General features: G+C 36.7%; 2 protein-coding genes across 2 annotated transcripts in view; one reads left to right on the top strand and one right to left on the bottom strand.

Moving 5' to 3' along the window:
* The window catches only part of LOC106871626 (MICOS complex subunit Mic60), a 21,766-nt gene extending 1,468 nt beyond the window's left edge, over positions 1 to 20,298 (bottom strand). Inside the window, exons 1-12 of the mRNA XM_014918201.3 lie at positions 20,230 to 20,298; positions 16,262 to 16,350; positions 15,272 to 15,463; positions 14,683 to 14,743; positions 13,186 to 13,225; positions 12,382 to 12,573; positions 9,496 to 9,635; positions 7,642 to 7,739; positions 6,267 to 6,402; positions 3,804 to 3,930; positions 1,195 to 1,418; positions 1 to 86 (exon numbers count right to left, since the gene is read on the bottom strand). The exon at positions 1 to 86 is cut by the window's left edge and continues 143 nt beyond it. Of these exons, the coding sequence (XP_014773687.1) occupies positions 1 to 86; positions 1,195 to 1,418; positions 3,804 to 3,930; positions 6,267 to 6,402; positions 7,642 to 7,739; positions 9,496 to 9,635; positions 12,382 to 12,573; positions 13,186 to 13,225; positions 14,683 to 14,743; positions 15,272 to 15,463; positions 16,262 to 16,350; positions 20,230 to 20,268 (1,424 nt within the window). The 5' untranslated portion in view covers positions 20,269 to 20,298. The remainder of the gene's footprint in view (positions 87 to 1,194; positions 1,419 to 3,803; positions 3,931 to 6,266; positions 6,403 to 7,641; positions 7,740 to 9,495; positions 9,636 to 12,381; positions 12,574 to 13,185; positions 13,226 to 14,682; positions 14,744 to 15,271; positions 15,464 to 16,261; positions 16,351 to 20,229) is intronic.
* LOC106871627 (large ribosomal subunit protein bL35m) lies at positions 20,261 to 27,345 on the top strand. Its single transcript, XM_014918202.3, has 3 exons — positions 20,261 to 20,393; positions 22,963 to 23,164; positions 26,589 to 27,345. Exons 1-3 carry the CDS (start codon positions 20,366 to 20,368, stop codon positions 26,950 to 26,952), a joined length of 594 nt encoding a protein of 197 aa, XP_014773688.3. The 5' UTR covers positions 20,261 to 20,365; the 3' UTR covers positions 26,953 to 27,345.

Below are 27,345 nucleotides of genomic sequence, written 5' to 3'. Positions count from 1 at the left end.
TCCTTCAGGTGGCAACTATGAGCTGCAGCTTGACGTGCTAGATGTGATCGTAAATCTTCTTCAAATTGAATTGCAGATTTCCTCAGCTAAAAAAAAAAATTGCAATTTACTCCAAATTTTTGTCAAATTTTTACATAAACTCACATGATGAGCTATGTATATACATATATATATATATATATATATATATATATATATATATATATATATTTCTGTTTTGGAACATCTCTAAGCATACATAAAGCCATTTTCTTTCGAAAGTGTATAAATTCTTAAGGCGTCAACAATAAATATATATATGTGTGTACATGATGATATATATATATATATATATATATATATATAATATATATTAAAAAAAAAAAAATATATATATATATATATATATATATTATCATCATCATCATTTAACGTCTGCCTTCCATACTGGCATGGGTTGGACAGTTTGACAGGAGCTGACCAGGCTTCACTGTCTGTTTTGGCATGGTTTTTCTCACAAACAAGATCCTGAGATTTTGAGAGCAAGAGAATAAGGTAATGGCTATCATTAGACAGGTCTGTTTGAACAGTAACTATAGCACTAACATAACCAATTAATAGCATCAAGTTCATTGGTTTCATGATTGTAAAGATCATTGGCAATGTCCCTTCCTCCGGACTCAGTAAGTAAAAAAAAATTGAATAACTGATGGTAGACAAGAGATACTGCATTAAGTATGAGGTCATGTTTTTGATTATATTCCCTTATAATTATTGACATTGGATAAAGTTGTTTTTTTTTAAATAATGGAAGCTCAGAATAATCATATATTGAACCACTGATTGAATATATATGTAGTGCAGATTAATATATCAGACAAGTCTATCACTAAAAAATAATCTACTTAACTTTATGGTTTATTTTCCCCATAAGTAACACTACTAAATAAAGCTAATAGTTTACACTTCTATGTTGAAGATGCAGTGCATTCATTTTATGCCCAAACACACACACACACACACACATATATTAATGTTTGTTTTTATGTTCAGTAATAATAAAAACAGTTTTACATTAACAGTTTTACACGCCCAACTCATGTCAGCATGGACAATAGACATTAAATGATGATGATGATGGTCAGTCTTTACATCAAGCCAATCTGAAATATTCAAGTAGTGTTTTTTCTTATTTTTATTTAAATGGATACTTACTAATTTTTCTTTTTCAATTTCAAATTGTTTCTTAGCATAGTCTAACTCTTCATTCAGCCTTATATCAGCCATTCTGGCATCATCTGCCCGTTGTTCGCACACTGCTTCTTGGAACCTCTCCTGCTCCAGGGCAACCTGTTTAGCAAGCTGTTTCTGTAACTGATCAATGCGAGTGTGGGCATGAACAATCAATGAGTTCAGGTCCTCTTCAGACATCTTTTTACCTAGAAGTAATCAATACAGAAGGTTTTCAACTCAAAACAGCACCCAGATGAACTAGTAAAGTGATCAAGAGTTATTTGGAATTACTAGCTTACTGCCCTGCCACCTTCATCAATCACTCCTCCACTCTTGTCCACCATCCACTACATCCTCCCCCTCAACCATTCCCTATCTCTAAACACATCACCTACTCCTCCCTACCTCCCCTCAATGCTTAATCTTCATTATATTTTCCCCCTCACCCATTTCTCATCTCTAACCGTCCCTCACTACCCATACATTCTTGCAGTTTTCTGTTCCCATTCACTTCTATACACCTACCTCCAAGGTCCACTCTGATATTTCATCATCATTAGCTTATCTCTCTTTCCAGCACCACTCTAATTACTCCCACCCACGCTTTTATGTGGGTAGCTATGTAACTCCTCTGTTCTGACTCTCTTTCATATTTTGAACTCCCATCTCCGAGCCTAAAGCTACCTCGAACTCTGATGTAGCCTTACTCATTAGAAGATCTTAGTTTTGCAAGTGGCACAGCGAGCACTCAGTACACTCTGTAAATTGGTTGACATTAGGAAAGGTGTCCAACTGTAGAGACCATGCCAAAGGAGACACTGGGACACAATGCAGTCTTTAGACCAGCTGGACTCTGTCAAACCATCCAACAGCATGTAAAATGAACATTAAAATATAATAATGATGATATATAACATAATCATCATCATCATTTAACATCCATTTTCTATGCTGGTATGGGACAGTTTGACAGGAGCTGGCAAGATTGAGAGCAGCACCAGGTTCCACTTTCTGTTTTGGCATGGTTTCCACAGCTGAATGCCTTTCCCAATGCCAACCACTTTACAGAGTGTACTGGGTGCTTTTTATGTGGCACCAGCACCAGTGCTTTTCATGTGACACCATTGCCAGTGTTTTTCATGCAGTACCATCACCAGAACTTTTTACATGGCACCAGCACTAATACCTTTTACATGGCAACAGCTCCACTGCTTTCATGTCGCACCAGCACCAACAGGGTCACCAAGTACCTTGCAACACAAAAACCCCTCAACTGGGAGTGGGGAGAAGTAGGAGTGGTATTGAGGGAACGTGGCTTTGTGCCAGTTGAGAGATTTGAAGTATAGAAGGGACAGATATAGGTGTCTTGCTGTAGAGTAGATACATAGATACTCCAGTTGGAAAACAAAGGAGAGTGAGTTGGAGAGTAAGATAAAGAGAGTGATAGTGAGAGAGATGATGGCGAAGATGTGTTGGGATATGCCCATGAGGGATAGTGAGAATAGATGTGGTGATAAAGAGGACTGGGTTAGGTCAATGGGCAGGATGAGGTGACTGTAGCAAATGATGGAGAGATATAGATGAGGCTCAAGGACATGGGTCACAGTATATACGTGAGGGCACTGAGGGTGATAGCAGGAAGCAAGATGTTTGATAGTGGAGAGCAGCACAGAATGGGAAGAAAAGATGCAGAAAGCCTTGTGAGTGGATTTGGTAGACGGAAACTGAAAGAAGCCCGTCGTATATATGTATATATATATATGTTGTGTGTGTGTGTGTGTGTTTGTGTTTGTCCCCCCAACATTGCTTGACAACCGATGCTGGTGTGTTTACGTCCCTGTAGCTTAGCAGTTCAGCAAAAAGAGACCGATAGAATAAGTACTAGGCTTCCAAAGAATAAGTCCTGGGGTCGATTTGCTCGACTAAAGGCGGTGCTCCAGCATGGCCGCAGTCAAATGACTGAAACAAGTAAAAGAGTAAAGAGTTGGCGACAGTAGGCGGTGGGGGGGGGGGGGGAGAAAGGTAACTGGGAAGGGAGAGGAACAAGTAACCAAGAAAGCCAGGCAATGTAGTATGTGCTTATTCTGCCCTCAGGCAACAGAGGAAGTGATGGGTGTTAGGGGATGATATTGTCAAGGAGGGAGAAAGTTGATGGGGCAGAGAGGATAGAGGTAAGCATTACTAAGGTGGTTTTAGGATATCAATTCTGCTGTGGTGGACGGGTCTTCTTGAGTACAACAAGGCATTAGATATCTCGGTCTTCTGTCACCTCCTTCGTAAGAAACAGCATCTTAAGATCAGCTTTCACATACACACACACACATACATACATACAAAAAAGTATGTATGTATGTGGGGGGGGGGGGGGGGGGTGAAGTCACAAGGAAGATCCTCTTATTTGTCACCTTCTTACAGTTTTACTATACTATATTTGACAAACAAGGCTTGGTACAACCATTGTACCAATGCTATGGTATAAAGACACTTGCCTCAAGATGCCATGCAGTAGGATAAAATGTTTAAGCTCATGAGAACTTCTTAATACCTTAGATATGCCTTACCCAATGGAAATATGTGATTTAGATACTTACTTTGTTTATCACCAAGCTTTACATTAGGCACAATACTTTCGAGCTCTCTTCGAAATTTCTCCCGGCTTTGATCCACAAGATGTTTATACTTCTCAGCCATTTTACCTTCACTTTCTGCTCTAGATACCTGTCAGATATGAATGGAAAAAACGGTTAGGGATATAACTGCTAAATAAATTCAAATATAAGAAAACCTAAGCATAGGTGTAGCTGTGTGGTTATTTGCCAACCACTTGGTTCTAGGTTCAATCCTATTGTGTGGCACCTTGCACAATTATCTGCTACTATAATCTGGGCTGACCAAAGCCTTGTGAGTGGATGTGGTAGAAAAAACTAAAAGAAGCCCGCCTATCATGCATATATATGTGTGTGTGTGTGTGTGTGTGTACATATATATATATATCATCATCGTTGTTCAACGTCTGCTTTCCATGCTGGCATGGGCAGGATAGTTTGACTGAGGACTGGCAAGCCAGGCTGTAACAAGCTCCAATCTGATCTGGCAAGGTCTCCTTCGTGTATCACCTGACTGACTATACGGGTGACTAGACTGTAGCTGACACCACCAGATATTTTAAGCATCTCTATGGTGATTCTTGATGGACTGGGGGGCTTTTCTTGTCTTCATACCCTTAATTGCTTTATCTACCAAGATACTGTCAATTCAGATAGCTGGTCCCTTTGTTGGGTTGACATTTGGCAGACTCTCTTTCTCCCATTCATTCTCTTCATTTCGCAACCTTTCATAATGGCATCTCCAAGTCTCTCTCTTTGTAGCCTCATTAAATGCAAGTGAGCCATCATCCTTGCGGACACATTTCTCTCCTATGACATCATGATTCTCTCTCACACACTCTGTGTGTGTGTGTATATATATATATATATATATATATATATATATATATATATATACACCATTTTGAGCGTGGCCGTTGCCAGTACCGCCTGACTGGCTCCTGTAGGATTTTCGAGCGAGATCGTTGCCAGTGCCCCTGGACTGGCTTGTGCGGGTGGCACATAAAAGACACCATTTCGAGCGTGGCCGTTTTCGTGCGGGTGACACGTAAAAGCACCCACTACACTCTCTGAGTGGTTGGCGTTAGGAAGGGCATCCAGCTGTAGAAACTCTGCCAAATCAGACTGGAGCCTGGTGTTGCCATCCGGTTTCACCAGTCCTCAGTCAAATCGTCCAACCCATGCTAGCATGGAAAGCGGACGTTAAACGATGATGATGATGATACATGTATATATATAAAAAAATATATGTGTATATGTGTATATCATCACTATGTATATGTATATACGTATGTAAATGTGTGTTTGGAAACAGGTAAGGGTTCTTGACAGGAAGGGCATCCAGCCATAGAAAATCTACCTCAATGGTTTCCAACCAATCCATGCAAATAAGGAAAATGGAAATTAGAAATAAACGTCTGTTTTCCTCCTGCACAATTCTGTTTGCCATATGCCTGAAGACTGATCAATCTGTGTAGTGTAGAAGAAAACTTCCAGTGAACGAAAACTATGAGCCAGTTTTAAATTTTTTGTTGGAACCACTTCACATTAATTATAGCTCTAATAACTCTTTGGATTGGCTTGAACATTACAGCATTCCACACATGTTGAGCCATTGTTCATAAGTTCAGGAAGTAAATGCTATCATAATATCACAATAACTATGAAATTAAGGTACTGTACTTTTGATCACAAGGTGGCAAGTTCAAATATTACTAAAGCTATTGTGTAATACTCGTAAATTCCTAGGTTCTGCTTGCTTCAATTAACTTGACTGACAACAAACAGGCTCCATTCCATTACATATTATTGAGAGGGAAGAAAGAGACAGTGGGTCACCATTGTAACATATATACACACATGCAATGTCAGTGTGCATGTGCAACAGAGTATTGGTGTATTTAGAGAGAGGTTTGGGGATAAGAGGAATTAGATAGTATGCAAGAGAGGAGTCTATGCTGGCTTGGTCAAGTAATGCAGATGGATAAGGACAGTTGCATAAAGAAGTGCCAATTACTTAGAGTGGAGGGAAGTTGCAGAAGAGGAAGAAGACCCAAGAAGACAATGGATGAAGTATTGAAGGCCAATCTCAAAACTCTGAACCTAATAAAGGAGATAACAGCAGATCGAAATATGTGGTGCATTGCTGTGCTCGAGAAGACCTGCCTGCCAGAATAGAACTGAGACCCTAAAACCAAGTTGCTATACAAAAAGCATTAGTGTGGGTGCTGGTGCCACGAAAAAAGCACTGGTGCTGGTACCAAATAAAAAGCACCCAGTACACAATGTAGTTGGCATTAGGAAGGGCATCCAGCGATGAAAACCTGGTGCAGTACCTGGCTTTGCCACTTCCTGTCATGCCGTCCATACCAGCATGGAAAACAGACATATGATGATGATGATGATAGAAAAAGAGAAATGAATAGAAAAAAAGAAAGAGGATCTTACCTCACTTGAAGATATATTCAAGCTATGTGAAATATTATTAAATAACTCTTGTCCGTCAATCAATTGTGCATTGTGTTTGGTAACAGTGTTACTAAAACCATCATCCAATGTTTTGCGAAGTTTTTCTAATTGTAATCTGAAATTTAAAGAGAAAAATATTCAAGAAGACATCAGTCAAAATTCTATTAAAGACACTGCTGTGTATTGGAAATGATAACACAATTATTTAGTCACATATATCTTTTATCTTTAACTTGTTTCAGTTGTGAGACTGCAACCATTCTGGAGCACCACCTAGAAAAATATTTAATCGAATGAGTCAACCCCGCAGTCCTTTTTCTTTAAAGCCTGGTCCTTTTCTATCAGTCTCTTTTGCCGAACTGCTATGTCAATGGGACCTAAACACACCAATACTGTTTGTCAAGCTGTGATGGGGGTTAAACACAGACACACACACACACATAGATATATGAAAGGGCTTCTTTCAGTTTTCATCAACCAAATCCAGTCACAAAGCTTTGGTCAGCCCAAGGATATAGTAGAAAACACTTACCTAAGGTGCCACACGGTGGGACTGAAGCCAGAACCATGTGGTTGGGAAGCTAGCTTCTTACCACACAACCACACCTGTGCTTATGATTTTTCTTTTATTTTATTTCAAAAGTTACAATATATGTAAGAATAATATTTAAAACAAGAAAATATGCTCTTACATAGTTTTATTGACAAAGCTGAATTGATTTATCTCTGCACATTGAAAACATTTACTGAATTTTCATTTTTTCAATTAATACTTCAAAATCCAGCTGGTAGGTTGTAAATCTCAGGAGCTGCAGATATTAGCTTTGAGAGTTGCATATGACGCACAAGCTGGAGTTTTACCACTGTTAAATATACACACTTCCTACCACCAAACCATAAAGAATGGAAGCATGATTTATTCTTTTGAAGTGACTTCACTTCTAGATCTAACTGTTCATTTGTAAACCAGAGACTATGCTGACAGTTTGGACTTAAACATATGATCCACACAAACTGTTACCTCAAACTTAGTCATTCTTTCTTCAGCAGATGACCCAGCATCTCATCCCTTTTCTCTTCACAACATTCTTCACTGCCTTGTGAGTGCATCTGGTAGATGGAAACTGAAAGAAGCCTCTCTCTCTCTCATATATGTGTGTGTGTGTGTGTGTGTGTAATCATTGTTTAACATCTAGTGATAAGTTATTCATGAACCTAAGAAATTTTTGCATGATTTGAACCACAGAGCTACAGATTTTGAGCTCGTTACACTTATGCATTAGATTGAACACTCTTACCTCTGCACTAACATGACTACTGTAGAAGTTTTGAAACATAAAACAATGACATTTACCTGGCATTCATCACTTTCTTCTCACATTCATTTGTGACAGCTTGACGTATCTCATATGCACTGGCTACAGCTTGCCACTGACTGTCTTTCTCCAAAACCTTTACAAGCAGAAAATGGTACAAAAATCAAACTGCTTAGCCTCTTTCATATTTTTTCAACACAAAAATTATTCCCGATATATTAAGGACTTTTAAGAAGATATATGTAGGTTTGAAATTCATGCCTTTAACAAATTCATCCTAGATATCAATCACCGAAACTAGCTACAACCAGAAATGAAAAAAAGCTGATAAAGTAACTTTCCAATTTCCTGTCATACTGTCATAATAATCATCATCATTATTTAACATTGGTTTTCCATGCTGGCATAATCCAGTATGAACACTTTATAGATATGACTTGAGAATTTGGTGCACAATGAAATGAAATATAATGACTCAAATTCAATTCAAATCGATTGATATTGCTATACCTGTCGAAGATACTACTTTAAGAGAATTTCAAAATATTGATTTCAAATTTTGGCACAAGGCCAGCAATTTCAGAGGCAGGTGTAAGTCAATTACATCAACCCCAGTGTTCAACTGGTACTAATTTTACCCCAAAAAAAGGATGAAAAGCAAAGTCAACCTCAGCAGAATTTGAATTCAGAATGTGAAGATGGATGAAATACTGCTAGGCATTTTGCCTGGCATGCTAACAATTCTGCCAGCTTGCCACCTTAGAGAATTGAGGCCCAAAATGTTTGGGGAGAGGGCCAGTCAATTAGATCAACCTCAGTACACAACTGGTACTTAATTTATCGACCATGAGAGGGTGAAAGGCAAAGTCGACCTTGGCAGAATTTGAACTCAGAATGTAAAGACAGACGAAATACCACTAAGCATTTCGCTTGGTGTGCTAACATTTCTGCCAGCTCGCTGCCTTAGAATTCCAAAATATTGATACTCAAATGTAGGTGAGAGCTTAGAAAATGAAGAGAGAAGGTGGAGATGTGTTCAACCCCCACATAAATCTCCTAGTCTACCTTAAATAATTGTAAAAAAAAGAAGAAAAAAAAAGAAGAAAATCAATTATCAATACACTATAAAATATGTACTGAATATAACTGCAAATATCTTATTCAAGGTAACTTACAACTAACCATCACCCACATCATCATTTAACATCCATTTTCCCATGCTGGTATGGGTTGGATGGTTTGACAGGAGCTGGTACGGTCAGGGGCCAAACCAGGCTCCAGTGTTTGTGCTGGCATGGTTTCTACGGCTGGATGCCCCTCCTGGTGCCAACCACTTTACAGAGTTCTATATGTTCTGATGTCAAATCCTCATCGTCTATTTTTTCATGCTTGCATGGGTCAAGTGGATTTTATTGATAGATTTTCTATGGCCGAATGCCCTTCCTGTCATCAACCCTTACCCGTTTCCAAGCAAGTCAATATTTTCCCATGGCCTGATATGTTTTTACAGAATATTTACTGGGTGCTTTTTACTTGGCACCATCACCAGTGTCTTTACATGGTTGTACGTCACCAGTGCTTTTTTAATATTTACAAGACTGGGGGATTGAGATAATTAAGCATGAAGTTAATGTGAATAATTTTAGTTTAAATTATTGGAGAAAACATGAATAAGCAAGGAAATGGTATGGAAAGAAAGAAAAGACAGCAAAAGAAAGGAGAAAAGGTAAAAAAAGAAAAAAAGGAAAGAAGTTAAGAGAAAAAAACAATAAAGCAAGAAAGATGAAATTAAGAGAAAAGCTAATTAATGGAAGAAGTGATAAGTATTAATAAAAAGTCAATGGTAGACATGATGAGTTGGAAGAATTTAGATAAAAAACTGGTTAGCATACCGCTGAAGCATCCTCCATTGCATTCTTGAGGAATTTGGCATGTTGCTTTACTGCTTCCACTCTTTTTCCCATAGATTCATTTGCTTTGGCTGCTGCCTCCTTAGCATTCTTCATTGCCGTGGTAACTATGAGTACAAGAGCTGAGGAAAAAAGAAATGGAATTATATAATGATAGGCTGGTTACATTGGTGTAAAACCATGAATTTGAAGGAGAGGAATACACTGGATTTAATACAATCCAGAATACATGTATTGTGTTGCATATGTGTGTGTGTGTGTGCATGCACATATGCACACATATATATATGTAAATGAATGTCATTCATTTTCCATATTCTGTAAAAACATGTTTTGTGCCAGATGTTAAAATGGCTGAAACAAGAGGTGGGAGTCTTCAAGACTACTTGCTCAACCCATGAGTGCACGAGAAAAAAAAAACATAAAAAAGATAACAATGAAAATATATAGCAATTATCATCATAGGTGCAGGAGTGGCCGTGTAGTAAGAAGCTTGCTTCCCAACCACATAGTTCCAGGTTCAGTCCCACTGTGTGGCACCTTGGACAAGTGTCTTCTACTATAGCCTCGGGCCGACCAAAACCTTGTGAGAGGATTTGGTAGACAGAAACTGAAAGAAGTCTACCGTATGTGTGTGTGTGTGTGTGAGAGAGAGAGTGTATGTGTGCGTGTATTTGTGTGTCTGTGTTGTTCCCCCAACATCACTTGACAACCGATGTTGGTGTGTCCACGTCCCCACAACTTAGCAGTTTGGCAAAAGAGACTGACAGCATAAGTACTAGGCTTACAAAGAATGAGTTTTGGGGTAGAGTTCATCATCATCATCATCATCGTTTAACGTCCGCTTTCCATGCTAGCATGGGTTGGACGATTTGACTGAGGACTTGTGAAACCGGATGGCAACACCAGGCTCCAATCTAATTTGGCAGAGTTTCTACAGCTGGATGCCCTTCCTAATGCCAACCACTCAGAGAGTGTCTTCTACTATAGCCTCGGGCCGACCAAAACCTTGTGAGAGGATTTGGTAGACATAAACTGAAAGAAGCCTACCGTATGTGTGTGTGTGTGTGTGTGTGAGAGAGAGAGTGTATGTTTTTACAGAGTTGTTCAACTAAAGGTAGTGATCCAGCATGGCCACAATCAAATGACTGAAACAAGTAAAAGAATAAAAGAATAATTTCAGTGTTCATTTTCCCATGCCTACACAAATTTTCTACAGCCAGATGCCCTTCCTGTAGCCAACCTACACCTGTTCCTAAGCAAGGTAATATTTCCCCCATGGTTAGACATGTTGTGCAGAATACTGAAAATAAACAATACTGCTAGTATAACAGTGACACTCATTCACAACTGCCATCAAAACAGGGAAACACAAACAATCATCAACTTCCATCTACCAAATCCACTCACAAGGCTTTGGTTGGCCCAATGTTAACCAAAAATAATAATGAAAATGTAAGCAATTATAGACTAAAAATATTAAAATAGAGTAGAGAGTATACAATAAAAAATGTCAAATATTTCAATTATTTACAGAGATACACCCATCTACTGCAACTTTTCTAAAATGTAGGGCATTAGTCTGTCAGATATAAGCAGACTTCCATCATGTTCTCTCTCACATGTGTGCATGTGAGTGTGTGTGTGTGTGTGTGTGTGCATATGGCTGTGTGTATGTGTATATATTCATACATATTGCACAAGTGTCTTCTACCAAAGCTCCAAACTTACCAAAGCCTAGTAAGTGGATTTGATAGGCAGAAACTGAAAGAAGCATCCCATGCCAGTAGCATGTAAAAAGCACCATTCAAGCGCGACTGATGCCAGTGCCACCTGACTGGCACATAAAAAGTACCCACTACACTCTCCAAGTAGTTGGTGTTAGGAAGGGCATCCAGGTGTAGAAAACTTGCCAAATCAGATTAGAGATTGGTACAGCCTCCTGGCTTGCCAGTCCTCAGTCAAACCATCCAACCCATGCCAGCATTGAAAACGGACGTTAAACGACGATGAATATGATGATCAACATCATTTAACATCCGCCTTCTATAATGACATGGGTTGGACATTTTGACAGAAGCTGACAAGTCAGAGCACTGCACCAGGCACCAATTGTCTGTTTTGGCTCGTTTCTACAGTTGGATGCCCTTCCTAACACCAACTACTTTACAGAGTATAGTGGGTGCTTTTTACATGGCACCAGTACATAAGCATGTATACATGTATATATGTGTGTGAGTATGTGTATGTTTGTGTCACCTTATCTTTACATCATGTGATAGTTGTAAATTATTGTTAGTAATACAAGTAGTATCATGGATGGGGAAGTTTAGTATGTACCCAGAGTGCATATTCACAGTCTGTACCTAATGTACATGTATTTATGTTTATGTATATACAAGTGTATGTATCTATTCTTTAACTGGTATTAGTTATTAGGCTGCAAATATCCGGAGGCACTGCTTTCAAATGTTTTAGTCAATCTTATTGACCCTAGAACTTATTCAAGTCTCATACTTATTTTATAGACCTATAGTTATGGAACCACACACATCCCCACACACACAAACACAAGCACACGCACGCACATTTATTGATCAACCCAAGGATACAGTAAAATATATTTACCTAAAGTGCTAGAATATATTTGGTAAATTAATTACTGATCAAATTAAAATAATCACTGAGTTCCTATCACTGCATATGTATTATAATACATTGGGTTGGTTTATCTCACTCTACCATGTACTGAGACACTAAGCTTTTGGTGTAGATAGCATAAGTTATGTCCCTTGGTCGTATGTTTCTGGTAATTGTTAACAATTCAGCTAAGGGACAAAAAAAATATGGAAGAGAAAATAACTGTACCTTCATTTTCTGCAGCCTCTACAGCTTGTTTCTCCTTCAACTGACGTTCCACTTCAGCTTTCTGTCTGGCAGTTTCCAAAGCTCTTTCTTCGTGTTTTGCTGCCTCTTTCTTCTTCTTCAATTCTTTTTCAGTTTCTAATCTCTTTTCTTCTTCGGCTTTTTTAGCCATTGCTAACTTTTTCTCGGCAGCTTCTGAAAGTCATGAGAATACAACACTGATAAATATACATTAATGATTAACATCTTTACTATTCTAATAATATTTAGTTTCATTGTTAATATCAATAGATGTGGGGAGGGTCAGCCAAAGCACAATTCTTGCCCATTCTTACCTGAATTCATAAGTCAAGCCACATGACTTCAAGTCCTCCAAGGTATACTTTAGCAATACACAGAGCTAACAAGTAAATTGTCTTTTGGCCAGTGCTGGTGACACATAAAAGGGCCTCTTTGCTGGTGACATGTAAAAGACACCCAGTACACTGTGTAGAGTGATTGGTATTAGGAAGGGCACCCAATTGTAGAAACCAAGCTAAAACAGACGACTGGACCCTAGTACAGCTCTCCGTCTTACCAGCTCAAGTCAAACCATCTAACAAGTGCCAACATGGAAAACGGACGTTAAATGATGATGATGACTGTCTGTTTTTTGGGAATACAATGCTTAGTCAACTGTCAGTATTTGAACTCAGATAATAAAACATAACTAAATACTACATGGCACTTTGTCAGTTGCTCTACCAAATCTGCCAAACTACTGCTAAACATATTGGTTACTTAAGATCAATAAATCAATGCATTTACCTTTTTTCTTTATTTCTTCAGGATCAGGTAATTTAAGGATCTGAAAGAGAAAAAAAATGCCTCCAGTTCAAAACCAACATACATTCAACAGAACTTTAAATGAATAAATAAAAAGCAGTTATTTTTACAGGAGAGCTACTTCAACATTTATCTTTTACTTGTTTTAATCATTGAACTGTGGCCATACTGGGGCACTGCCTTGAAGGGTTTTTTCAGTCAAATAGACCCAGTGCTTTTTTTAAAGCCTGGTAATTATTCTATCAATCTCGTTTGCCAAACCACTAGGTTACGGGGACATATACAAAGAGATGCACACATACACACACATATATATGATGAGCTTCTTTCAATTTACCATCTACCAAATCCATTCACAAGACTATGATCAGACCAGGGATATAGTAGAAAGTACTTGCCCAAAGTGTCATGCAGTCGAACTGGACCCAGAAGCATGTGGTTGAGAAGTAAGCTTCTAACCACACAACCAGCCAAAACCATTCGAAATATTTAGAATCATGAACTGGTGCGATTCTACAAAAACTCTGAACATATTCTGAGCTGTAAACAAGTTATCTAATGAAATGTTTAAATTCCTTAAGAAGGGTAATGTTTAAAGTATCAGATGACATTTTACTATTATTAAAAGTGTGGATGAGAGATTATAATAAACACTGTTCAATGATATGTCTTTGAAGATTTAGTCTTAGACAACATTTCAGCTCTCAATTAAAATTTTCAGCTTGTTTTGGCACTATACACAATGATAGCTGTGTGGTTGAGAAGAATCCCACTGCACAGCACCTTAGGCAAGTGTCTTTTATTATAGAAAAACCTGTGAGTGGATTTGGTAGATGGAAACTGAAAGAAACCATGTGTGTGTGTGTTTGTGTGTACTCATGACTAGATATCACATGAGGGTTGTAAATGAGCATGACTATCATACAAGTAAGGTTATTCATTTCCAGTCTGCTGTGAAAAACATGTGTAGCTATGGGAAAATATCACCTTGCTTGGAAACAAGTCAGAGTTGGTGACAGGAAGGGCATCCAGCCACCAAAAACCTGCCTCAACAAATTCTGTCTGATTCACTCAAGCATGGAAAAATGGACATTAAATAATGATGATACAAATAAAAATATTTAACATGGTGATGACTGGGAGTTCTCGAAGTATCTGTTATTAACTCTACCAAAGATGGTAACAAAACATCAGCTTAATTTGACAGCAATAATTTGACACTGGTTTTTGGAAGCTGTAGAGAGTTACTTATAAAAAGAAAAAGAAACCTGATATGACACTAAACAATGATCCAAAGAACTGAATACATAATCGCTTTGAAGTTAACTAAATGCTTCTGAAAATAACAGGACAAGAAACACTTTATTTTGTAAATAGTGTAATTCAAGAGCTATCTACAGCTAGACATTGCATTCTTGATACTTTTAGGGTGCCTGTAAAATGATAAACAAAAACAAAATAATATAAGTAAACCCTTACCTTTTTCACAGGTTTTGGGGCTTCTTGTGGTGCAGGTTCTTCTTTTGTTGACCATGGTAAACTAAAAACATCAGATATGAAGATGAACAAAGCTGTAACTATAATAAAATATATATTGATAGTACTGGACAGGGCACTTAGTTTACCCATCAATTTTGAAAATCTGAAAGACACTGATGTCCTATCTTAAGAGAAATTTATATCTCATCAACTCTAATGACTCTAGAGTTAACTAGCATTTTTATGAGACATTTTTTCTTTTCATTGGCAATGTATAGTAGATATAAATTAGTTGAATTACTGCTCTAGAGCGCAAACCAACAACAACAGCAAACAACTTAAAACAAGAAAATTATATTTCATTTATTTAACAATATTTCAGAAAGTGAACAACTATTACCAAATCTTTATTACATTTACAGAAATTATGAACATTTAACATAAATTTTAGTTGATAGTGCTGTTGTTGCTTTCACCACAATTCAAAAAAAACAATGCAGTACTCAATTACATAACACTAATTAAAAACAAAGATTTTAATAAACAAAACAAAAATAAAGAATGGAGAAGAAACAATAAGTATACACACTACTGCTTTATATAGGGAGGCAGTGAAGGAAGAGTAACTTTTTCAGGCAACATATCAAAGATTGGTTTCAAGGCCTCTTTGGAATAGGGAATGTTTTGTTCAATAGCATTCTTCACCGAAGGATCATACCAAGCATAACCAATGACACCAGTGAAACCTGTTAAGCCAGTCCCTAAGATCCATTTACCAAGTCTATAAAAAGAAATAAAAAACAAGTGTTGTGGTAAGCAAAATGATAGGGTTTTATTTAAAAAGTAATTAAAACCTCTGAAACTTCATGTAAAATTAACAATAAATGGCACAGTAATTTTGGTAGATAAATAAATCAAGAATAACAATATAACTTGAAGTTACAGCGTTTTTACAAGCACCTCAGCCAGGACAGATTGATTAGTAGTTGGCCTTCAAATATATACAAAGTTAACCATGCCAGAATTTGTCATCTATTGATAACTTATTTTCTTAGGCTTCACCTGGTTGGTCAAAAACTAGAATATATGGCAAATGGGTAAAGTTAATGCGGTTGATAATCAGACTGAATTATTACAAGTCAAAAGTTAGAAGTGCACGTGAGGAAGAAGTTTTAGAAGGATTTAAATATTTAAAGTTTAAGAAATAAGACAGAATAAAATTAATAGATGGTAGTGAAGTGAGACATCAAACACATAGAATTAAAAGGAAAAGATTGATGCTTTATGAGTCTTCTATGAATTTATTCTAATATTTATAGTATGTTATTTATATATTTATTAATTAACAGAGAAATATAGCTGAGTGTAGTTTAGTTGCTAGCTATAACATTATTCTCTTCAATACAGATGCAAAGCACACACACATAGAGGCTTCTATAGATTTTGTTTGTACCAACCATATGGTTGTGAAGAAAACTACTTAAATATTCAAACTAATTACAGTTCAATATACAACACATAATTACTATTATGACTGATCTGAAAATATTCCATTTTAAAGTATAAAATCTGAACTCACTTGAAAGAGGATCTAGAATCTGGTGCTTGTGTTGACAGCTTTCTTCTTGAGTGTATTAAGGCCTGCTGGTACTTAGCAACACAACAGCGCTGAAATTTAAATAACACAAAAATAAAAGAGACTTTCTATTAAAGTTGAAAGATTTGGCTAAGTAATAAATACTACAAACATTATATGAAATACAAACAGATGAAGCAACTGATAAAAATACACTTAATCAAGAAATTAATACTAAATTGCTCTTTGTAATGAAATTATAATGTTTACTCAAAACGTAAGACTTAATTTTGTGTAACCTAATTTTTCAAATAAATAGCAACATTGTTCTGTCTTTCCCTTACATTTTTTAGTTTGGAAATTTAGATATCTCTGTATTGATGAAAAATAGAAATTGAATATTTAACCCTTTGGAGATAAAATCTATAGATGTTTCCACACTACAAAAGACAAAACCATTTTTATTAGATACTAAAAGAATAAGGGTATAATTTGAATTTCAAATGGACAATGAAAGGTATAAACATTTTTGAAAGATTAGCATTTTTTTTTTTTGTCTTTCTAGCAGAAAAAAGCATGCTAATAGATAGAAGCAGTTATTCCTATAAAAACCAGAAGTTAAACATTGGGGAAGTCATATGTCAAACTGTATCAAATTCAAAAAATTACAAAAACAAGTGCTCATGGTTTTAAATTATGAAACAGAAATACAAAACTTGTCCATGTAACAAAAACATATAAAATTCTCCAAACTTTCATGACATACCAATGCAGAAAAGGTTTGTAAGTCAAAAATTTTCAATATTCTAAAGATATGGCTGAATGGTTAATAAGCTTGCTTTGCAACTACATGGTTTCAGGTTCAGTCCCACTATACAGTACCTTGGGCAAGTATCTTTATTATAGTCCTGGACTTTGTGAGTCAATTAGGTAGATAAAAATATATAACTAAATGATCTTCATACATGTGTGTGTGTGTGTGTGTGTGCTTGCCACTCACCCACCAATGCTTGACAGGCGGTGTTGGTTTGTTTACATACCTCTAACTTAGCAGTTATGCAAAAAAGACAAAAAGAATAAGTACCAGACTTTAAAAAATAAGGCCTGGGATCAATTTGTTCAACTAAACTCTTTGAACTTATACCCCACATGGCAACAGCAACAGAGACAGCAACTACACTACTAAGACATATTGAAATACACAAATACCAATACTTGAAAACCTCTGTCTCTGAACAAAGCCACTTAAAATAAATGCTATGCCTCTGACTATGGCAAAAAACTATAACTTTGTGACTATAACAAAAATTTTATGGCCCTGTTTGGGCCATAAACTCACTTTATTTCACAGCATGCAAACTAATTTTACAAAATTGTTTTTTTTTTCTCTGGTTCTTTTTTTTTCTTTCTCAAATTCTAATTTTTGTTATCAATATTGGTACATCTGAGACAAAACAGTCATGGATCAGAAAACACTTCATTCAAAATGCCTTAGTTTAAATGGTTACAAATCTGTATTTCAGTATCTCAGATCCTAATCAGAGAGAAATATATCAATCAACCATTTAATATTATGAAATCCAGAGGTAACTACCAACTTTAGGGAACAACTATAGCTTACAGTAGAGATATGTTTGTGTTTATCTTGTCCTCAAGAGGTTTTATAAATGAAATTTCACCCATTTGTATTAAATCATCTCCTTTTCCTAAGTGGGATAAGAATCTATAATTAAAATAACCCTCCAGCATTTAACCAGTCATATCGGGCCCCAATATTCTACCCGTTTTATGTTTATGCTGGCCAGATCCAGCCTCTTACACCTACTCTGAAAAGTCGTTCTAAAAATAAACAATCACATCATCGAAATCATGAAACTAATGAGAAAATGCATGATTAAACCAAAACTATGTGAATATTTAAGCATTACATTTGACAGAGTAATTGAAATGCTAAATGGTTAAACTACTGAAGCAGAGCAACCTGGTCTTGATATGATGTGGCTTAACCCCATAGTGTTTAAACCGGCCATATCAGGCTAAAATTGTCTTCTTGTTTTATGCTCAAATCAGCCAGCTCTGACCTCTCACACCTACCCTACAAAGTCATTCTAAAAATAAACAGGGACATCATCAAAATCTCAGATACAAGATGCTGTACAATTAATTTAAAACAATGTAATTAAACAGGCTTTACGTATGACAGATTAATCTGAATGCTAAAGGGTTAAACAATGATGCCAAAATTGATAAATCTTACACTTTTACTATCCAGTCTATAAACAGAGATGGCATTTTACTGCTTGCGCCATGTAAAAAGCACTTTGTCCACTCTGTTGGGTGCTTGGTGTTAGGAAGGGCATCCAGCTATAAAACCCATGTCAAAACAGACACAGGAGTCTGGTGCAGGTTCCTGCCTGCCTAGCTCCTGTAAAACCGTCCAACCCATGCCAGCATGGAAGACGGACATTAAACGATGATGATGATTGATACAGAGAAGGGGAAAAGACTTGTTATAACAAACAATATTTTAATTTTGTACTTCAGCATGTTAAACGATATGTCATAATTTAGAACATGATAAAGACGGTGGAGTATAGACAAAGCCGTAAGACCTTTAGACAAAATGCTTGGTGGTAGTTGTTTTGGCGTTTTACGTTCTGAGTTCAAACTTTGCCTTTCATCTTTCAGGGGGCAATAAAAAGAAGTACCACTCAAATAGTGGGGTCGAGTTAAATGACTAACACCCTCCTCTCAATATACTTTTGGCTTTGTGTCTGTGTTAGAAACTATTATTTTAGGTGTGGTTTCTAACAACTGGTAGCACATCATATCAGGAATCTCATGAATTTATACTAGTAAAATACTACGGTCAATTCAATCACCGGATTCTACAAATTCGTTTCCAGAAAACAACCAGGAAACCTCGGTCGACCTACTAAAAATACCAGCCAAATTTACAGTCTTCAAAAATACACGTGAGCACTTTACCATAATCTCATTATTAGGCGGTCTTTGGTTTTCACTGCATATACCAGCAGGACTATTAATGAAGCTATAACATTTGCGGGTGGGGATATATCTTGGATATCCCGAGTAAGAGTACGAATATGAAAATGCTTACCGAAGATAGCCCATTAATGTATTGGAAATAAATAAATAAATAGTCACAGTTGTCATAGACCAAACAAGGAAAGTGAATTTTGCCATGCAAGAAACAAGGGTTGATGTCCTTTATATAGATTTATTTTTAACGGGATCTATTTATTAAATATTTAACATCATGCTTTTACAAACGTATGATTGGTGGGGGTGATATAAAATTGTAACAGTTGAATGTAAAAAATTATATTTATATTTTATAATTTTGTTTTTATAAATGTGTCTTGTTCTTACTGTGATTTTATAACATTTATTTTTTATTGTTAATAAAACGGAGCAAAATCTATTATCCAAAAGCTTCACCTTGCAACAATTGGTCGGTGAACTTGTAATCTATTTTCAAAGTTAAAAATGAACATAAAAATTAAATAGTTTTAACATTTATTTTCTATGAGTTAATGTTCTGTAAAATGTCAAAGATTTTCTTAAATAGCGACTAAATAATTTGTCATCAAAGTAATCATTACAAATATAGTCGATTGACTAAAATAGTATACTCAGAAAGTAAAAGTCAATTAATAATTTATTAATTAACTGCTGCCAAAAAGGAAATAAAAAAAAGTGCTCAGGTCTGAATTAATCTATATTTTTAATAATACTGTAAGCAAAGACAGTTAAAAGTACATAAAAAAATATTATAATGAAGATCACAGAAAGGTGATACGGAATGAGGGTATGAAGGTCGAATTAAGTGAAGGGAAAAGTAAAGTAAATGAAGAGATAGCGTGGAATAACAGAGTATGTAATATTATAAATGTATTTGGGAATCGATAATAATTCCTTTAAAATGAAAGTTCAGTGGAAATTCCTACCCTTAATCTTGCTGAAACACCCCGACTTGATTTCCACATTGCGCTGCTACCAAGCCACCGACAGGAAGCGACATGGATTGAAAACCGGAAGTCGGGAGTTGTTCTCCTTGAACCTGCTCAGGAGCACGTTATTGCAATGGCTTGTGTCAGGCAGGGCTTCAGAGGTGAGTCGTTTATTGAAATTCTTTTGTTGGACATTTCTTATTTCTGTTTTAAATTGGTGTCACTCAAACAGAATGATACGATAGAGTACGAACAATACTTTTTATACTGTCGACACTCTAAATATGTATTGCAATCAATCAGTTCGTTAATGCAATTATGCTAGATAATATGCAGATGTCATATGAAGATCGAAGTTAACAGTGTAGTAAATAGTTGCTATTACACACATATAGAAAGCAGTTTCATTGGTTATGTCTGTTCTTTTAGGTTTACACAGTAATTCCTCGAGTTTAATAAGAATGTGATATAAAAGCATGAATTATAAATCACAGTTAATGTTTCTAAAATTTATATAGCACAAAACAAGCTACTTAAACGTCCTTGTTTTGTCCCTGTGTTCCTTAAATCCCAAGCTGGCTGTACTCAATGATAATCTCGACTGATGTTCCCGTCTTTTATATGTTGGGTCATCCCATAAATAATGCGGTTTTTTCAATTGCATGAACTAAAAGTCGGAGTGGCACGGGATAAACTACCTGCATCAACTTGTTATAAATGCAGGTAGTAATTTTACCTTGTCCTTATTTGTAGTACAAGTTTGGAAGAGTGCAGTTCGATTTTAAGTTATTATTTTAACGCTATAATAGAAGTGACAAAGGAGCATATTCGGCATATTTTGCTTTATGAGTTCAATAAAGGCAACGGAAAGTATGAGGAACATTAATGCAGTATATGGGGATTGGACAATAAGCGTAAGCCAGTGTCAAGGGTGGTTCCAGAAATTCCGAGTCGGAAACTACAGCCTAGACGACGAGCCTCGTCCCAAACCCTGCTGAAACAAAATCCCATCGTTACTGTTGAGGAACTAGCAGAGAAGCTTGGATTTGGTCATTCAATCATTCATCGACACCTGTGTGCCATTGGAAAAGTCAGCAAATTAAGTCAATGGGTTCCTCACAAACTTTCCAAGTTTAATCACACGCAGTGAGTGAATTTGTGCTCTTCTCACAAATGAACCTTTTTTGAACCGAATAGTGACTGGTGACAAGAAATGGGTTCTCTATAAAAGTGTCAAGTGCCAAAGACAGTATGTAGGGAAAGGAGAAACACTGGCACCCCAGGCTAAAGAAGGTCTTCACCCACGTTAGGTGTCATTATCTGTTTGGTGGGACATGAAAGGCTTAGTCCACTTTCAACTTTTAAACCCAAACCAAACGATAATTCCTCAGTCTTAAAAATCATTTGGATGGAAAAAATATGAATTCTGTAGATGAGGTCAGAACAGTACTGGAGGAGTATTTTTCATCACAGACAAGTGAATTTTGGAAGAGGGGCCTTGCAAGTCTACCAGATAGATGGAAGAACATTGTAGAAAATGAAGGAGAGTATATTTTAGATTAAAAAAGAACTTTATCTTAATTTTGAAAAATAAAAGAAGTACAAAAATGCCGCATTACTTATGGGATGACCCAGTGCAGAAAATAGACTCCATCAACTGCCAGGGGATCAAGCTAGAGGTAGTAGATAGCTTCCATTATCTAGGTGACCAAGTTAGTAGTGGAGGTGGATGCTCTGAGAGCGTAGCTGTGAGAAAAAGATTAGGCTGGGCAAAGTTCAGAGAGCTCCTATCCCTGCTGGCAGCAAAGGGCTTCTCTCTCAGAGTGAAAGGCAGATTGTTTGATGCCGGTGTGTGAACAGCTAAGCTGCATGGCAGTGAAACATGGGCTATGGCTGTCGAGGACATGCGTAGGCTTGAGAATGTACAATGTCAGTGTGCCTGTTCGACAGAGTATAAGCATCTTGAGAGAAAAGTTAAGCATAACAGATGTGATGTGCAAGAGAGACAACTGTGCTGGTATGGTCATGTGATGTGTATGGACGAGGATAGCAGTGTAAAGAAGTGCCGATTTCTGTGAAGGGAACCTGTGGTAGAGGTAGACTCAGGAAGACATGGGATAAGGTGGTGAAGCATGATCTTCAAACTTCACAGAGGCAATGACTGGTGAGGAAGACTTTTGACGATATGCTGTGCTTGAGCGGACCTGTCAAGCCAAGTGCATCCGTAGTGGTGGTACATAAAGAACATATTTTGTGTTATGACTCATGATATTTGCCTTATAAAAATAAATGTCTTTCCTGAAGTAATCACCTCCTCTCAGTAAGACTTTCTTGCAGTTAACACTCAAATATCAGTATCAAATTTTAGCACAAGGCCAGCAGTTTCAGGGAGGGAGTAAGTTGGTTACATCAGTTCCAGTGTTCGACTGGTACTTATTTTATTGACCCCAAAAGAATGAAAGGCAAACTTGACCTTGGTGGAATTTGAACTCCGAACATTTTGCCCAGTGTGATAAAGATGACACCTAAATATCAGCACTAATAATCTAAATGTATAGTGGCAACAATTGGAATCCTGAAATTGGATGTCTTTGAAAAATGAGGTGACATGCAAAAGACTTTATCACTATGAACAAAATATTTGTAATTGCCGGATTGTCATGACTTACTAAACAATATGCTATTTGCATTAAATATATTTTATTTTTAATCATTGCTTTTTTTTTTTAGTTTTATCTGCTGCTACTCAATATGTGGCAAAATCTATGTATTCACCTGCATCTTTACCAAGCATAATTTCTTCTGTGTCATCAAAACCACTACTTTTGCATCAATTCAACAACCAAAATTCACTTATGCCTCTCAGATCATTTGTCTCTGTCTGCCAACCAACGCAAATTCATAGATATATAGGTTGTAATGGATTAAATCAGTAAGTATGTCATATCTCTAAATGTTTATATTGAAATCTGTAGTTTTTCTAGGGTTATTTTGTGAAGCAGGGCCAATGTTTGTTTGTTGTCCCATTTTGATTAATAAATGAAAAACAAGAGGTTGCTTTGATACAGCTGAATGGTTCAACAGATAAATGGTTTAAGGAATTAGAATGATTTCCAATTATTTTCATGGTTTACATACTTTTTGATGTACTAAATTGACTTTAGTTGTTTTTATTGTTTACATGCATGCTTAAGGTCTATTATCTTTTACTTGTTTCACTCATCAGATTGCGGCCATGCTGGGGCACCTCCATGAAGAGTTCAGTCAAATTGGCTCCAGTACCTATTTTTAAATCTGGTCCTTATTTTATCAGTCTTTTTTCCCAAACCACTTAGTTATGTTGATGTAAACAAACCAACACTGGTTTTTAAGTGGTGGTAAGAGACAAGCGCAAAGACACAAAAAGTTTCATAAACAGGCTTCCATATAGTTTCCATGCACCAAATTCACTCACAAGGCATTGGTCAGAATGGGGCTATAGTTGGAAACACCCAAGATACTGTCCGTTATGTGGTTTCAGAGCAACCTTTTAAACCACACAGCCATGCAGATAGCAAACATTTGCAGATGGCAAAAATTTCTCATTTGCGAGTCTTTATTTTCTAACACATACAGAAAATATTGTCATAGAAACTGTGTTCTTTGTTTCCAACATCTCATGGAACCATGGCCTGGCCATGGGGAAATATCACCTTACTCGTAAACTGGTGAACTTTTGCAACAGGAAGAGCATCTGGGCATAGAAGACCTGCCTCAACAAATTCCATATATATATATATATATATATATATATATATATATTTTTTATATATATATATATATATATATATATATATATATATATATATATATATATATATATACACACACACACACACTCACTCACTCACTCACTCATGCATGTTTTGTTTGTGTGTGTTTATCATCATCACTCAACATTCCTTTTTCCATGCTGACATGGGTTGGACAGTTCGACAGGAACAGATGAGCCAGGGGCTCTGCCAGGCTCTATGTCTGCTTTGACATGGTTTCTACAGTTGGATGCCCTTCCTAACACCAACCACCCAGCAGGGTGGACAAGGTATAGACTGGGGAAAGAAACTATGATAGAGGGAGAGGAGCAAGTGACTTGCTGAAGACGTAAATACATGACTTGTCCACCTGGAGAGTGAGGGGAAGAAAGAGAGACAAGAAAGAGATATGGGGTCCAGATACAATATAAATATGAGACAATAGGAAGTGCACTAAATGAAAATAGTGTGACATGATTAGAGATAAGGAATGAATTGAACTCAGAGGATATCAGTTCACTGTAGCAGAAAGCGAAGAAAATAGATGAATTGTAGAGGAAGGCTTGAAAGAGCCCCAATTTTGCTGAGATGGATGGGTCTTCTCTGTAATGCCATTCATCTCTGTCCTCTCCTCTTAGAGGTTCAACATTGTGAAGTCAGTCTTCACCAGTTCATTCCACATTTTCCTAAGTTTACCTCTTCCACATGTTCCTTCCATGGTTAGCGATCAGCACTTCTTTATACAGCTGCCCTTATCCATCCACTTACCAGCTCAATCTTCTATCCTGCACACCATATCCAGTGTTTCTTATACCTAATTTTTCTCCAAACACATTTGTACTTGGTCTTATATGCACACTGACATTGCACATCCATCAGAGCATACTTGTCTCATTTCTTTCAAGTCTTTGCGTGTTCTCTGCATTCATAGCCCAATTTTAACAGCCATGTAGCATTGCTGTTCATTCACAGGCATCATACAATCTGCTTTTCCTTCTGAGATAGAGGCCTTTTGCTACCAACAGAGGTAAAAATTCTCTAAACTTTCTCCAGCTAATTTGTATTTTAGCTTCTATATTTTCAACACATACACACCAGGTTTTTTTCCCATTTCTGCATTCCAAATTATTCACTCATAAAGATTTGGACACTACTAGAAGACACTTGCACAAGATGTCACACAGTGGGACTGAACCTGAAATCATGTTGTTATGAAGCAAACTTCTTAAACACACAGCCATGACCTTGCCTATGTGATGAATAATTCTGATTGAATTGCATTGAACCAGACAAATCACAGATCCTTTCAGGGAGATGGCCCTGATCGATATATTGAAAAGGTGTTGGGAGACACTCCATACAGTGTACTTAGTGCAAGCTGTGGATACATAAGGGGTGCAGCAATATTACTGGAAGACTAAGAGATGTACAAGTGCATTAAACACCAGGAATGAATAAAAAGTAGACTCACTCAAATGTCAAATGAATAAAAAATAGACTCCTTAGAAGTAGTAGACAGTTTCCATTACTTAGGTGACCAAGTTGGTAGTGGGGGATGTTGTTCTGAAAGCTTAGCTGCTAGAATAAGAATAGGATGGGCAAAGTTCAGAAAGCTGCTATATCTGATAACGAAGGGCCTCTACCTCAGAGTGAAACACAGGTTGTGTGCTGCCTGTCTACAAACAGTTATGCTACATGGCAGTGAGACATAGGCTGTGACTATTGAGGATATGAGAAGGCTTGAAAGAAATGAAGCCAGTATGCTCCACTGGTTGAGTAATATCAGTGTGCATATGTGACAGAGTGTAAGTGATTTAGTGTAGTGTGCAAGAGAGAAGACTGTACTGGTATGGCCGTGTAACGCATATGAATGAAGACAGTTGCATCAAAAGGTACCAGTCTCTAACAGTAGAGGGAACATGTGGAACGAGTAGACCCAGGGAAGCGTGGAATGAAGTGGTGAGAAAGGATCTACTGACTTTGGGACTCACAGGGAATGATAGGGGACCAAGGTTCCTGGTGGTTTGCTGTGCTTGAGAAAACACACAAAGCTAAATAAAAGTGTGGTTGCCCTTGCATACAGGCTTGAGCCTTGCATCCCTCTCCAGCTGAGTGATCCTAATCTTGTGACTCATGGGTGCTGGTGCCACGTAAATACACCTGTGCTGATGCTGCATAAAAGCACCCAGTACACTGTAAAGTAGTTGGTGTTATGAAGAGCATCTAGCTGTAGAACCTGGGCAGCTCTTCAGCTGGCTGGCTCCTGTCGAACCATCCAATCCATGCCAGAATGGAAAACAGACATTAAATGATGATGATTCCTAAGAATGAATAGTATTTTCATAAGAATGGCAGTTTTGTAACTAATTCAGTGACACATTCTCTGTTCAAATTGCTCCAAGGTTACTTTCACTTTTCAGCTTTTGAAGTTCACAAATACTTATAGTAAATATATTTAAATTGATACTATTCTTGCTTATAAAAAGAAAATAAACTTTGTTGTATTGTCATAAGAAACCTATATTTTTAAATATCCATTCATCATATTTTTTTGTCTTCTTCCAGAAAACTACTGAGTGCTCCACAGACACCTAATGTCATAAGCATTCGAAATAAAATAGTTTGTAGCTATAAAAGAGGCAGACCAAAATCTAGTTCAGCTGTAATAAGTCGATTTTATCGCTTGAGATCTGGACTTTGGATTAGAGCAAGATCTGGTCGAAATAATAAACGTTGGGCTAAATCCAGCAGGCGTATTTTCAGGCTCCAAGAAACAGTTTTTTGCAACAAGACTCAATCTAAGAAATTAGAGAAAATGGTTTCTCGTCACTGGCTGAAGAAAAGATATTTCCCAGATGATCCTTATGAAATATATCAAGATAGAAGCACTACAAAATTTGAAGTCAAAAAGCCTTTGTTTTTCCCATAGATAATATATTTTAATGGATCAAATTTATTATATATTTTGCTCTTTAACTCAAAAGATACAGTGATCCAGCTTTTTAAGCCTTTGAAAACAAAAACTTTCATTAGCTATATAGCTTATGTGTATATGTATATATGTTTTCATCCAAAGCTGAACTATGGCTAAGTTTCCCTACATTTATTTGAGCAAAGACTTGAAATTAATGAAAGAGTGAAATATCTGCTTTAAATGAATTTACTCTACTTGTATTGAGTATTTTGATTACATTTAAAGACATACTCTATGTATATAAAACTGATGCACTTCACTACTTTCAGCCTGTCTCCGAGAGTAACACCAACAGATTCAGGTAGTTGAAGTAAACGAACCTTTTAATAAATTTTTTTGAGAAATTTC

Source organism: Octopus bimaculoides, chromosome 2 (genome assembly GCF_046866305.1).
Source record: "Octopus bimaculoides isolate indiv1 chromosome 2, ASM4686630v1, whole genome shotgun sequence".
Classification (NCBI taxonomy): domain Eukaryota; kingdom Metazoa; phylum Mollusca; class Cephalopoda; order Octopoda; family Octopodidae; genus Octopus; species Octopus bimaculoides.
The sequence above is the reverse complement of the archived record's forward strand: the minus strand, read 5'-3'. Positions and strand labels throughout refer to the sequence as shown.

Coding starts and splice junctions, on each gene's coding strand:
- LOC106871627 (XM_014918202.3), top strand. CDS start 20,366: ATGGCTTGTGTCAGGCAGGGCTTCAGAG. Junction 20,394..22,962: donor TGTCAGGCAGGGCTTCAGAG/GTGAGTCGTTTA, acceptor TTTTTTTTTTAG/TTTTATCTGCTGCTACTCAA. Junction 23,165..26,588: donor GGTTGTAATGGATTAAATCA/GTAAGTATGTCA, acceptor GTCTTCTTCCAG/AAAACTACTGAGTGCTCCAC.